At 38.7% G+C, this 13394-nt stretch overlaps 1 protein-coding gene across 5 annotated transcripts in view; it reads left to right on the forward strand.

Annotated features, from left to right (window-relative positions):
* Window positions 1-13394, forward strand: part of Fgd4 (FYVE, RhoGEF and PH domain containing 4) — a 185739-nt gene that overhangs the window by 150866 nt on the left and 21479 nt on the right. For 4 of the 5 annotated variants that reach the window (XM_052158297.1, XM_052158298.1, XM_052158299.1 and 1 more), the window contains 3 exons: window positions 3755-3813; window positions 4075-4221; window positions 12711-12883. In XM_052158297.1, the coding sequence (XP_052014257.1) occupies window positions 3755-3813; window positions 4075-4221; window positions 12711-12883 (379 nt within the window). Of the gene's footprint in view, window positions 1-3754; window positions 3814-4074; window positions 4222-12710; window positions 12884-13394 lie in introns of those variants that run through there. The other variant, XM_052158300.1, reaches the window with a different exon arrangement.

Consider the following 13394-nt stretch of genomic DNA (forward strand, 5'->3'; position numbering starts at 1 on the left):
TTGCCAACACCTGCTGTCTCCTGAGTTTTTAATCTTAGCCATTCTGACTGGTGTAAGGTGAAATCTCAGGGTTGTTTTGATTTGCATTTCCCTAATGACTAATGATGTTGAGCATTTTTTAAGATGCTTCTCAGCCATCCAAAGTTCTTCAGGTGAAAATTTTTGTTTAGGTCTGTTCCCCATTTTTTAATAGGGTTATTTGGTTTTCTGGGGTCTAACTTCTTGAGTTCTTTGTATATATTGGATATTAGCCCTCTGTCGGATATAGGGTTGGTGAAGATATTTTCCCAATTTGTTGGTTGCCGATTTGTCCTTTTGATGGTGTCCTTTGCCTTACAGAAACTTGGTAATTTTATGAGGTCCCATTTGTCAATTCTTGATATTAGAGCATACGCTATTGGTGTTCTGTTAAGGAACTTTCCCCCAGTACCGATGTCCTCAAGAGTCTTCCCCAGTTTCTTTTCTATTAGCTTCAGAGTGTCTGGCTTTATGTGGAGGTCCTTGATCCATATGGAGTTGAGCTTAGTACAAGGAGATAAGGATGGATCATTTTGCATTCTTCTGCATGCTGACCTCCAGTTGAACCAGCACCATTTGTTGAAAAGGCTATTTTTTTCCCCACTGGATGTTTTTAGCCCCTTTGTCGAGAATCAAGTGGCCATAGGTGTGTGGGTTCATTTCTGGATCTTCAGTCCTATTCCATTGATCCACCTGCCTGTCATTGTACCAATACCATGCAGTTTTGTAGTATTGCTTGAGGTCAGGGATACTGATTCCCCCAAAATTTCTTTTGTTGTTGAGAATAGTTTTAGCTATCCTGGGTTTTTTGTTATTCCAGATGAATTTGAGACTTGCTCTTTCTAACTCTATGAAGAACTGAGTTGGGATTTTGATGGGTATTGCATTGAATCTGTATATTGCTTTTGGCAAAATGGTCATTTTATGGGACTTTTTGGGGAGTGCGAAGTCAGAAAAAGGGAAGTCATTTGAAATGTAAATAAAAAATATATCAAATAAAAAAATTACTTATGAAATCTTTAAAAAAAAGAATGAAAGTTTTTTAAGACTAATGAGCTTCATTAATTCTTTAGTTTGTCATGCAGTTTTAAACTTTTTGAATATTAGAGACTGAGCCCAGAGATCTGATTATCACATTCTAATATGTACATGGTATACCAAATGTGGTTGCTTTAAATCTCAGCACTAGAGAGGCAGAGGTAGGTGGATCTCTGTGCATTCCAAGCCAGCTAGGGATAAACTGTGAGACTGTCTTAAAAAATAAAAGGAAAAAAAAGTTGTACCTCCAGGCCTCTAATACAGTTTCCTTAACCTCTCAAAAATTAGAGATGAATAAAAAATTAAGAAATAGTCATGGTTTAATGTTTAACAAATAGTAATGATGTTAATGTTATCTTAAAACTATTCTTCTCACTACATGTTCCTGACCTCTCTCATGAACTGATATTATTCTGAGATGAAAATCATAGGCCCAAGACATCTTGGACACAGACCATTTCCCACCATTCCAAAGACTTAGTGATCATAGAAACCTCTCTCACTTTTTTCCCTTTTAGTGTTTCCCTGGCCTGGTACTTCCTGGGAACTCAGCCAAGCTTCTGGTGAATCAGAAGTAGGTCTTCCAGCTCTCCGTAAACTTCTCTCATTCACCCCAACTTCTGCCACTTTGTTTTCCCTCATCCTGGATGTGACACACAGAGAACTGCCTGTGCCCACATAGTCCTGGCACTGGCATAGATGCTGTGTCTTTTTCTTTTTCAGTAACCTTATCCTCTTACCCTGCCTTAGGGAGATTCATGTTTAGAAAGACAAATGGATCTTCAGAGGCCATAATGTAAATTAACTAGGTCACAGGGCATGTAACATATCACCTGCTCAGCGTATCCAGAATATAAAGACTGAAGCTCTTTGTATGGTTGCCCTGCTCCTTAAGTCAGATCCTGTTCTAAGGACATTCCCCTCCCTACTTACTCTCCTTACCATTAAATGCAGGACTCAACACAGCAAAGCCACAAAGATATGTGCAGCTGTTTTTATAGCACCAGCCCCACAATCTAGAAACACTTTCAAACAAAAACAAAAATAATGTTTAACTGTCCAGTTTTGAAATACTGGCGTTATTATTCCTAAGATATTGTTAAGCGATTCCACAGAAATACTGGGTAAAGTGGGGAACATAGCTTGGCTGGGGCATGTCAGTTGCACCCAGATTTCCTTTGTAAAGGCTCACTTCAGGGCAGTTGTGCTGCAGCTATCCTGCTAGACTTTCTGCACACTGCCTTCAGAATCTTCCCACTTCAGTCATCTTTCCTTTGCAGTTTTGTTCTTGGTGCTTTCCTTGTCTGGTTCCAAAAGTTCAGAGGATTAGTTATTCAGACTGTTTTTTACAATCAGGAATGTATATCCAGATGAGTGTGTTTTTCTGTTCCTTTGTCGGTTGTCATCTGCCTCCCTCTGCTGGGTGTCATCCAGCTCCAGAAGCAGAAAATACACTGAGCCAAACCAGGCTGTTCTCAGTAGACATCATCTACTGAGGGTCATCATCAGACATCCTCCCTGGGATGCAGACCAGCCCTTCAGGAAGGGACAATTCTTACAGAAAAAGATAAAGTAGTCCTTGCATGGAACAGCCAAGCTGCAGCCGCCAGGAAAGCCAAGCACATGATTCAAATCCTGTGTACAGCACTGCTTCAATAGTCAGTATTCTGTATCTAGAGATTCACTCTTGCCCTAAGTTAGAGATATGAGGCACTGCATGGTTCTTCCTGGCTTGCCTTTGCTAAGGAAATCCTAGAACGTGGACTTTAGAGTCTTGAAAGGATAAGATGAAACTCTAAAAGTATGTTCCTCTCAGTAATGTAAAAACAGAAAACGCAGGCCTGAAGGAACGGGCTGTCTTGTCATGACTTAGGACTGGGAGATGCGCCCAGGCGGTGGCCAACACAGGACTACACCCCCAGTGTCCTTCACCGTCAGTCACTCCTCCTCTCCCTTTCCTCCCAGGACCTGTTCCAGCAAAACAACCCCGACTCCAGCTGATTCAGGCAGTCACACAAAGACAGCTGTGCTTGTTTAGTAGACAAAATGAAGCGTCAGAAGTTTGAGCTGTAGGATCTAGGACTCTTTTCTATGTGTAACAAGCCAAGTTGTATCGCTTCCATCCTATGATAAAAATGAAAGAACTCAGCAACTGGTAGATTAATAACAGCTCCACAGGCGATACTTTCCAAAATATTCCGGAAACTCCTTTAATTGTTATTAGTACCAAACTTTATATATAGTATTATTTTTCCCTACATATACATATGATAAGGTTCAATTCATAAATTCAAGATTAATAATATTAATAGAATAATTTTAACTATATGCTCTAATAAAACTTATTTTAAACATATGAATTATTTCTTCTGGAAATCCCTTTGTGCTGCAGAACTGCTGTTAATATGTAATTACCCCTGGCCAAGTTCCTTGAACTTGGTTAATATATGCTATAAATGCAAATCCATTTCTAAGTCCTGTTATATATTACATGATCCTGTGAGCCTAATCATCATATATATCATTTTGAAGGTAAATATCCTGAAAGGTTGCTGATCCATGGACAAATGACTTAGGAAACTATTTGCCAGACTGTGGTGGAAACTGCTGTGACCGCCATTGTTTTCCATCTCTATATTTATTTTATTCTATAGCACAGGAAGGACAAACATTTATTTACTTTTCTTTTTCCATTTAGAGTCACTTGAAATTATATCTACAGCAGCAAGCCATTCTAATAGTGCTATAAGAAAAATGGTAAGTGGCTTTTCAAGGTCTAGGAACCTTCTGGCTAGACAATAGTTGATAATATAGCCTCTCACTATGGTAGATTTAGACCAAAATGAACAGATACAGATGAGCAGAAAAGAATATTTACCAACTATCTTAGGATTCACTTTATTGATACAGTTTTACCAAAATGTAATAGTACTCTCAATATCTATTAAATTATACAGATTTTAGCTAAATTTGAATTGCCTTCTTTGATCTTGCTATATTTTTGTTCTAATTTCCCAGGAGAACCTGAAGAAACTTTTAGAAATTTATGAGATGTTAGGAGAAGAAGAGGATATTGTAAATCCCTCAAATGAACTAATAAAAGAAGGACAAATCCTCAAGCTAGCAGCTCGGAACACATCAGCACAAGAGCGCTACCTCTTCTTAGTAAGTACTATGGTGTTGGCAGGCTGCAGACCTGCCATTCACTAGAATTCCTGGACATATTGTGGAGATGTGACATACTTGCTTAATTCCAGAATAACTGTACCCAACCTGCTTTGGTCAACACTGTCAGGATTTTCTGTGAGAGAATATCTTCAGAACTGTAAAGCGTGTGCCTTCACTCTGAGTTGATCAACTGCAATAGCTCATGACATGTGCGCCATTTGCACTCTGAAATCCTCCTTTGTTTGATTTTGGGTTTGTCTTTCCTTTTATGCATATCGTCTAATGAGTATTCTATTTTATGTTACCACAGTTTCCTGTGGCAGTCACCAGCCTTCAGGATCTGTAGAAGTGTGTATGTGCCCCACAGTCCTCAGCATAGTCCACCCCTGCTCCATCCTTAGCTTTCTGAAAATGGCAGTTCATCTAGGACTTACCTCAAACAGGGACATACATGGACAAAATCCTTTTATCAGTTTCTATCACATTACCTTAATTCTCTGTTCTTAAAATAAATTCTGATTCTATTCCTGAAACATACCAAAGCAGTGACTAGCACATAATACACTAACACTGACTAATAACTCAGCAGATGTTGCCCATTATGACTGTTGAGATAACTGTGTAAAATGCCTGTCTCGTGACCTGCTCCCCTGATTCCCAGCATTCCTTTTACCATTTCTACTGGCTTGTCTTCATGGTCTAAGAAATTCTAGAAGATTATTTCCATCTTTCTTTGAAAAAATGCTAAGAATTATCATCCAAGAGAATTTTCTTATTCTACAGTGTTTTTAAATATTTTATTGCATATATTGATTTGTGAGTGTTTGTGTGCAAGTGTGTGTGTTTAAGTGTGTTTGTGAGTGAGTGGAAGGTTAAGTGTGGGGTGGTAACTATATGTGGATGTGTGAGTGTGTGAGTGAGTAGAGGGGTGAGTTGTGTGGGATATGGTCAGTGCATGTGGGGGTGAGTGTGTGTTGGAGGGTGAGTGTGTGTTGGAGGGTGAGTGTGTGTTGGAGGGTGAGTGAGGATGGGGTGCACATGTCTGTGTGTATGTTTCTGTGTGCCTCTGTGTCTGGACCATGGTATATGTAGAGATTAGAGAAAATCTAACAGGAGTAATTTCTTTCCTTCTATTATGTGTATTCTGGGGATTGAGCTCAGGCTATCAGGCTTGGAGTCCAACATCTTTACCTGCTCTGCCTTCTCGACAGGTGAACATTGTAGTGTGTAGCTTTCACTACCAGGCCTGAGCTCCTGGAACAGGCTGTGCTACCAGTCCCTACCCAGCTTCCCTCGAATCCATGGATAAAAGGCACAGATACACAGTTGTTCATTTTCTTTAAAAAAAAATACTCCTTGTATATATTTATTATATGACTCCAAGGTGCAATATTTTATTTTGTACAGTATATAATAAAGACATGGGACATATATCTTTCATACTAACAAAATTTCTTATTAAACTGCATCACCTTTGTATTTAATGTTAAAAAAATAACCTATTTTCAGTTGTTATCATACTTTTGTCTTGTTAACATCTTGTACACATTCCTGTGTACTGTATTTTACTACTGTTTTTTTTTTATATAACATGAGAGATAATGTTTCCTTTAGATGATCCTTAATTCAAAAATAAATTCACCTTTCGTATCTAATAGAATCTTTGGTGGCTTCTCTGTGTAGTGCTTTTGCTAAACATTGGAGCTGTCTTCTCACCCTGTTAGTCTCAGAGCTCCTTTAGTTGAGTTGGTATCCCAGATTGTCCTCTGTATGTATTATAAAAGGAGCAATCACAGAAATTCACTCTGATTCCATAGCTTAATTCTTTATGTCTTTGTGAATTATACTTGTAAAAATATTTTGACAATAGCAAATTAAGTAGATGCCTGGGCTAGATAACTGACAGGCACAGAAGTAGATGTAACATCTGTAGAGAACAGAGAGTACAAATTTTAGTATATGCCTTGTCTCAAAACATAACCTCCCCTGTTAGCAATATTCCCTCTGGCTTTCTTTTTTTATTTGATATATTCTTTATTTACATTTCAAATGATTTTATCTTTCCTGGTCCCCCCCCCAAAGTCCCATAAACCGTCTTCCCTCCCCCTGTTCTCCAATCAAACCCCTCCAGCTTCCCTGCCCTAGTATTCTCCTACACTGCTGCATCGAGCCTTTCCAGGACCAGAGGCCTCTCCTCCCTTTGATGTCCAACAAGGCCATCCTCTGCTGTGTATGTGTCTGGAGCCATGGGTAACTCCATGTGTACTCTCTGGCTGATGTTTTTGTCCCTACATGCCTCCTTGGCACAATTGCTGGATATTATTAAATTCTCATGGCTAGTATCAATAATAATCTTAGCTCTACACCTCCCATCTGCCCTAAACTTTAGTTGCTTAGTTACATCTAGTCCCTGATAAATGTCCTTGACCACACACCTGTAGGAGAGGCCTGTGTGGTCACTCCATTTCAAGATCTCACATGGCTGGTCAACTTTTCTCCATCAGAAGTATTGTGAACACCCCTTTCTCCTCTCCTTGCATCTCTCTGCTTCCCTCCAGGACCACAGAAGTTCCGCCTATCCCTTTCTCCCAACAATTGGCCCATGGCTTCTTTGCTGACAGATCAAGAACCAATTAGGGAACAGGACCTTAGCATCAGAACCATCCCTACAACATATTTTTTGTTTTCCCTTTTTAAAAACAAACAAACAAACAAACAAAGAATAGTTTGTTACCACACTACCCACTATTTCATTCTAAGATCATTAACTCAAAATATTAAAAAGCAGATATCCATACAAAAACAAAGCATGGTATATTCTAAGCAATGAAATTGTTATGTCAACAAAGGTTAAACTCCTGACTTCTTCGCTCCTACTGCATCTATTTACTGTTGCTTGTATGCACATGCGTTTCGGATTCATCACCTACATGTGATAGGATAAACCATCAGGGAGCTTGTTCCTGAAGGAAACTAGTTTTTCTCTTTCAGCAGCCATTGATTGTCTGTAACTCTTCATCAAGGGATGGAATCTTGTAAAATTTCCTCATTCACAACTGATGTTGGCATGATGCAAATCCTATTTAAGTAACCATATTATTGAGATTTCAAGGGTGTAGCTTTCCTGTAAAGACAAAGTCTACTAGCAGGCATCCAATCTTTTTTACATCTCTTACATCATGTCCCTTGAGCCATGGGTGAAGGGGTGATGTTGTAGATGTATCCACTGGGATTGAGCATCTACAGGCCCTTATCTTCTACATTGTGAGCAGTTGTAGATCTATGTAATGGACTCTTATTTGTTGCAAGAAAGAAATTTGTTTGATAAGGGGCAAGAGTTACACTTATCTGGAGTATAAAGCTAATTATTTAGTATACATTTAAAATTATATTATTTAGAAAAAAAAAGATAGTAGTAGAGCCTTGTAGGGACTATGGTCTCTCCAGCTTCAGGTAGTTGGCTAGATTCAGAGCTATGAATTCTCTCTGTTGAGTGGGCCTTAAGTAGAGTTAGGCAGTTGTTAGCTACCTCCAAGATAGAAGTACCACTACTGCAATATAGGAGATATTTTTCCAGGCCAGTCACCGAATAATAATTATAGATATTGTCCAAATTCACTGTAAAAATTCTTCATTTTTTTTCTAGGTAGAAGTACTTCATTTTGCCTGGGTTATAGGTTTATACACAGCAAGTATGATTGTCATTGAAAGTACTGATCCCAAGGGGAGGAAGCATACCTTTCATGGAGGGGAGCAACAGAGAAACCCATAAAAATCAATGGAGAGAGAAAGACAGAGAGACAGAGACAGAGAGACAGACACAGAGAGAGCACCCCGCGCACCAAACGTGAGCCTTTGTGGTTTACAAAGGAAACAAGGACCAAATGAAAGGCTTAGAATTCCTGGTTTGAGCAGTTTCAGTGGGATCTGCAGCATAGGAGTCATCACCATCCAGTAACTGGACTTGGGGTGATGAGGGTAAGGAATGGTGGTTCAAGTAAATAAAGAGTATCTGAAAATTGCCTCTGCTTAGTTGGCTAAATGGGAAGGCATGTTTTCATGTAACACTAAGGACTGAGTGGTCCCTTTAGGGTCAATAAGGGATGGAAATGTCAAAGCATCAAATATATGGAAATGAAAAACCTGCTTTTTACTGGACAGAAACTCTCAGAGTCAGCGCCTTCCTCCCACCATGGTCCCCTTGTACTCTCCTTGTGTCTGTGGATTCCCCATTGTACTGGCTGATTTTATGTCAACTTAACACAAGTTCGAGTCATCAGAGGAGCCTCAGTTGAGAAAATGCTTCCATGAGATCCAGTTGTAAGGCATTTTCTCAATTAATGATAATGGAGGAGAGCCCAGCCCATAGTGGGTAGATATGTCCCTAGGCTGATGGTCCTAGGTTCTATAAGAAATCAAGCTGAGCAAGCTATAAGGAACAACTCAGGAAGCAGCACTCTTCCATAGCCACTGCATCAGCTCATGACTTCAGGTTCTTGCCCTGCCTGAGTTCCTGTCCTAACTTCCCCAATAATGAGCTGTGTGATCTGGAAGTGTACAGACTTATTTGGCAGTCAGGGTATTTTGTCACAATAATAGTACCCTGGCTAAGACATCCAAGTCACATCTGAAGATTCAAATCTAGGATCCACAAATAAGTAAAAAGCATGTGACGTTTATTTTGATGGGTCTGTGTTACTTTACCCAACAAATACGTTGTTTCAATCCATTTGCATGCAGATTTCTTTATTTCTTTTTGCTTTACAGGTGAGTAGAATTCCACTATATATATATATATATATATATATATATATATATAGATATATATATATATATAGATATATATATAGATATAGATATATATATATACCATATTCTTGTTATTCCTTTACCACAGAGGGCAGACAGGTTGTTTCCTAACTATTGTAAATACAGTAAAAATTATCTATGAAAAATATTGGTTCTTTTGGACATATAGCAAGGAATGCTATAGCCAAGTCCTATGGTTGATCTCCTTAAAAGATAAAGCTTTTTGGAAATTCTTCACACTGATTTCCATAATGGCTACACAAGTTTGCCATCCCAACAGTAACGAAGGCGGGTTCCCCTTGCTCCTCGTGCTTACCAACATTTGCTTTCAGGATCTTGGTTACACTGACAGGGATAAGAAATCTCAAATTTGTATATCCCTAATTCTAAGGATGTAAAACACTGTTTATGGCATTTCTTAATCATTTTAGTTTCTTCTTTCGAGAACTCTATATCCATTATCCATTTCTAAGTTGGGTCATTTATTTTTATGACTCTTCATTGTTTTGAGTTCTTTGAATGCTATGTATATCAATCCTTTGTCTGATGTGCATACGTCCAGCAAGGAGTCTCTTCCATGCTATAGGCTACCTTTTCACCCCTGTTTCCTTTGCCACACAGAAGCTTATTGGCCTCAATTCCTAAGCTAATGGAGTCCTATGCAAACAGTCCTTTCCTATAATTCTATGATGCAGGGTACAGTCTTTGTTTTCTTCTCTGTTTCACTGACTCTGGTTTCACATTGAGGTCTTTGATCCATTTGAAGTTGATGTGTAAGCCGGGTGATAGGTCTGGGTCTGGTTCCATTCTTCAGTATAGACATCTACTTTTCCCATCACCCTTTGATGAAGATGTTGCCCTTTTTTCACTGAGTTTCTAACATCTTTGTGAAATGCTATGAATACTCAGTTTTGAGTCTTCTATAGTCTTCTTTAGTTAGTCTGATGTCAGTACCATGTTGCTTTTATTACTATAACTCTGTAATATATCTTGAAATCAGGAATGATAGTCCCTCCTTTCAGTTTAGGATTGTTTCATCTATATGTGGTATTCTATGGTTCCATATGAACTTTAGAATTTATTTTCTATTTCAATGAAGAATTATGTGGGCAATCTGTGAATGCTTTTTGGAAGAATGCTCATTAAATTCTACCAATCCAGAAGCATAGGATGCCTTTCTATTTCCTAGTATTTTTCTCAATCTCTTTCTTCAAATATTAAAGGTGTGTGTGTGTGTGTGTGTGTGTGTGTGTGTGTGTGTCTCGTCTTTCATCCTTTTTATTAGGTTTATTCCTAGATTTTGTTAGAGGCTATTGCGAATGTTGGTGTGCTCTTGATCTCTTTCTAGTAGAGGAGGCTATGAAGGACACCATGGTTCTGCCAAGAAACCAGACAAGGGCCCCAAACGTTTTCTTTAGCAGGTTATTTCCATATCAAAGGCTATTCCAATTACACTGGACCCCCCCCCCCCCAAAAAAAAAAACCAATTAGCAAGTCTGGCCTCTCCTTGGTGCCTAAGAGCTCATTCTAAGTTCAAGGTCCACCATTGGAATCCTGTACACTGACAAATACATAAATTTAAAGTTTTCATTCTCGGTTTACTAAATAGAGTAAGCAACTCCAGATTCCTTACTGAGTATGTAATAAAGTATGTGTACAATGTAAAGTATATTGTATTATGTCTTTAAACTTATACTGACTAGTTATTAAAATAAGTCCCTATACTTCTAACACTTTGGATTCCATCAGCATTGCAGCTTATACTTCCTAGTGATTGTTAACATTAGTTCTCCTCCTTTGTATAGAAGAGGAATTGATACTATACACACTATACTCTCATCCACACTGCTGGCTGGGGTTTGAAGAACAGTATTCTCAGGGCAGTGCCTGACTTGTGGGACTGTGACTAACACTTTGGAGAATAATATAAAATGTAGGAAGATAACTGAGCAACAAATAGGTACCTGGGGATTTTTTTAAGCTTCTTAATACTATTTCATTCACATATTGTATTTCAATCATATTCAGTGCCTATTACCCTCTCTTAGCAGCTCCTCTTAAGTTGAATCCCTCCTTCCTGAACACCTCTCTCTCTCTCTCTCTCTCTCTCTCTCTCTCTCTCTCTCTCTCTCTCTCTCTCCCTCCTTCCCTCCCTTCCTCCTCCCTCTCCTTTTTTTTTGGCCAACTTGATATCTTCAATTAGGGTTGCTTAGATAAGTCTGAGTATAGAGTTATATAGCAGAGTATGGAATACGATACAACTGAAGAAAATTACTCCTTTTCCCACAGATGATGAGATTTTTTAGCAGAAGTCATCCTTTTTTGCATGTCTTGTGTAGACAGCAGCCATGAGTAGGTGATGAATGCAGGTGTCTGTCTAGAATTAAACTCTCCACAATCGTTGATTTTCAGTACCTTTAGCAAGCATGCATCTCTGCATTTACTAAAAGAGAAACTTCTTAAATCAGAGCACGAGGTAGCCTTTGTTTATGTATATAAACGTAATGCAGCTTGACAGGTCCACTTAGCAATAGTCAGTAGTAAATACCATGTCATTTCTTCAACAAATTTCCCACTTGTAGAATCAAAACCCAATCAGAGCATATTTGGCTCCCCCCATCAGTCATGCCCATAGTGCATCCATGGGCACGTCTTATCTGAGTTGATATTATAGCTCACAAGATCCTCAGGAGAATGAGACCAATGATGACTGTACGCAGCAGCCTATGTAGAACTAGAACCTTCCAGCACTGTGAAAGCTAACTATTGAAGAGGAAGCTTCCAGCTCAGTTTCCCATTTCTCCATGCTCTGCACCCAGAATGTATACTGTATTCAGCAGAAGGGTCTCACCATGTGGTCTGAGGTACAGCTGAGAGTAGCAGCAGTGTATCGTGATGCTGCATTTTTTCCTGATAGAGTGTATCCATTGCTAGCAAAAGAGGGTTTACTATGAAAATGAATCTCATGGAAAGTATTAAATACTATACATTATATCATCTTAGAAGAAGGGAAAAGTACAAATTATATTATGTGGAGAAGGAAGCTATTAAAATATATGATATATTTTGTATGATTCCTGCAACCACTAGGTTTCTTATATTTATTCCCTATTTTAAGGTCTGCCTTATAAAGAAATGCAAAATGTGTCCACTTTTATTGTGTGATAGACCTCTGAATATTTGCTTTTGGTTTTTTTTTGTTGTTGTTGTTGTTTTTTTTTTTTTTTTCGAGACAGGGTTTCTCTGTATAGCCCTGGCTGTCCTGGAACTCACTCGGTAGACCAGGCTGGCCTCGAACTCAGAAATCTGCCTGCTTCTGCCTCCCAAAGTGCTGGGATTACAGGCGTGCGCCACCACCGCCCGGCTGCATGCTTTTGTTTATTTTACAATTCAGTCACCCTTTAGTTCATTTATTATAAATTTGTTCAATAAGTATTAGATTTAATTCTAATTAAACAGGTGGTGACATAGATCTATATCCAGCACTTGGAAATCTAACATAGGACTGTAATTGTAAGACATATCCTGGTTATTTAGCATATCAATGGAGAGGAAAAGAAAAGTGATATGCTCTTAACAACAACAATAAAAAAGTGGTATTTCTGTCCAGTTATATTAGTCAAATTTTGTTTTCTTTAATCTTCCTGTTTATTAATTCATATTCTGTTTCTCTGTAGTTCAACAACATGTTGCTATATTGTGTGCCCAGATTCAGCTTGGTGGGCTCAAAATTCACAGTTCGAACCAGAGTTGGCATTGATGGAATGAAAATTGTGGAGACTCACAATGAAGAATATCCACACACTTTCCAGGTGTCTGGGAAAGAAAGAACCCTAGAGCTACAGGCCAGGTGAGAGGGCTGCAGCTTCCTGAAAACATCAGAATAAGTCATAAATGGTCTGGTGGTGGTGGTGGTGGTGGTGGTGGTGGTGGTGGTGGTGGTGGTAGTGGTAGTCACAAGCATACATCCCAAAACCTCTGAGAATCTGATTAAGTGGAAATTGGGGCTCTTTGAGAGTTCATCATCTCTTTCCTCTGATCTCTGTATTGCTGAGGAACAGACGTACAGTAGGCATCAGGCAGGTGTCTGGAGAGTGGCAGGGACTGGTAGGAAAAGACTGTATCCTGATCCTGACCCTCCTCACCCCAGAGCAATATTATCATTATTATTGTTGTTGTTGTTGTTGTTATTATTATTATTATTATTATTATTATTATAGGTAAAACTATAGTTTTAAATCCTAGATAAAACTAATAAGGAAAATTTTTATGGACATAGAAACTGTAGCCAGACAATAAAATAATTCAAGAAAGTTAGAGGTGAACTGTCTTATATCAAAAAAATTGCAACACCACATGGT

This window comes from Apodemus sylvaticus, chromosome 15 (genome assembly GCF_947179515.1).
Source record: "Apodemus sylvaticus chromosome 15, mApoSyl1.1, whole genome shotgun sequence".
Classification (NCBI taxonomy): domain Eukaryota; kingdom Metazoa; phylum Chordata; class Mammalia; order Rodentia; family Muridae; genus Apodemus; species Apodemus sylvaticus.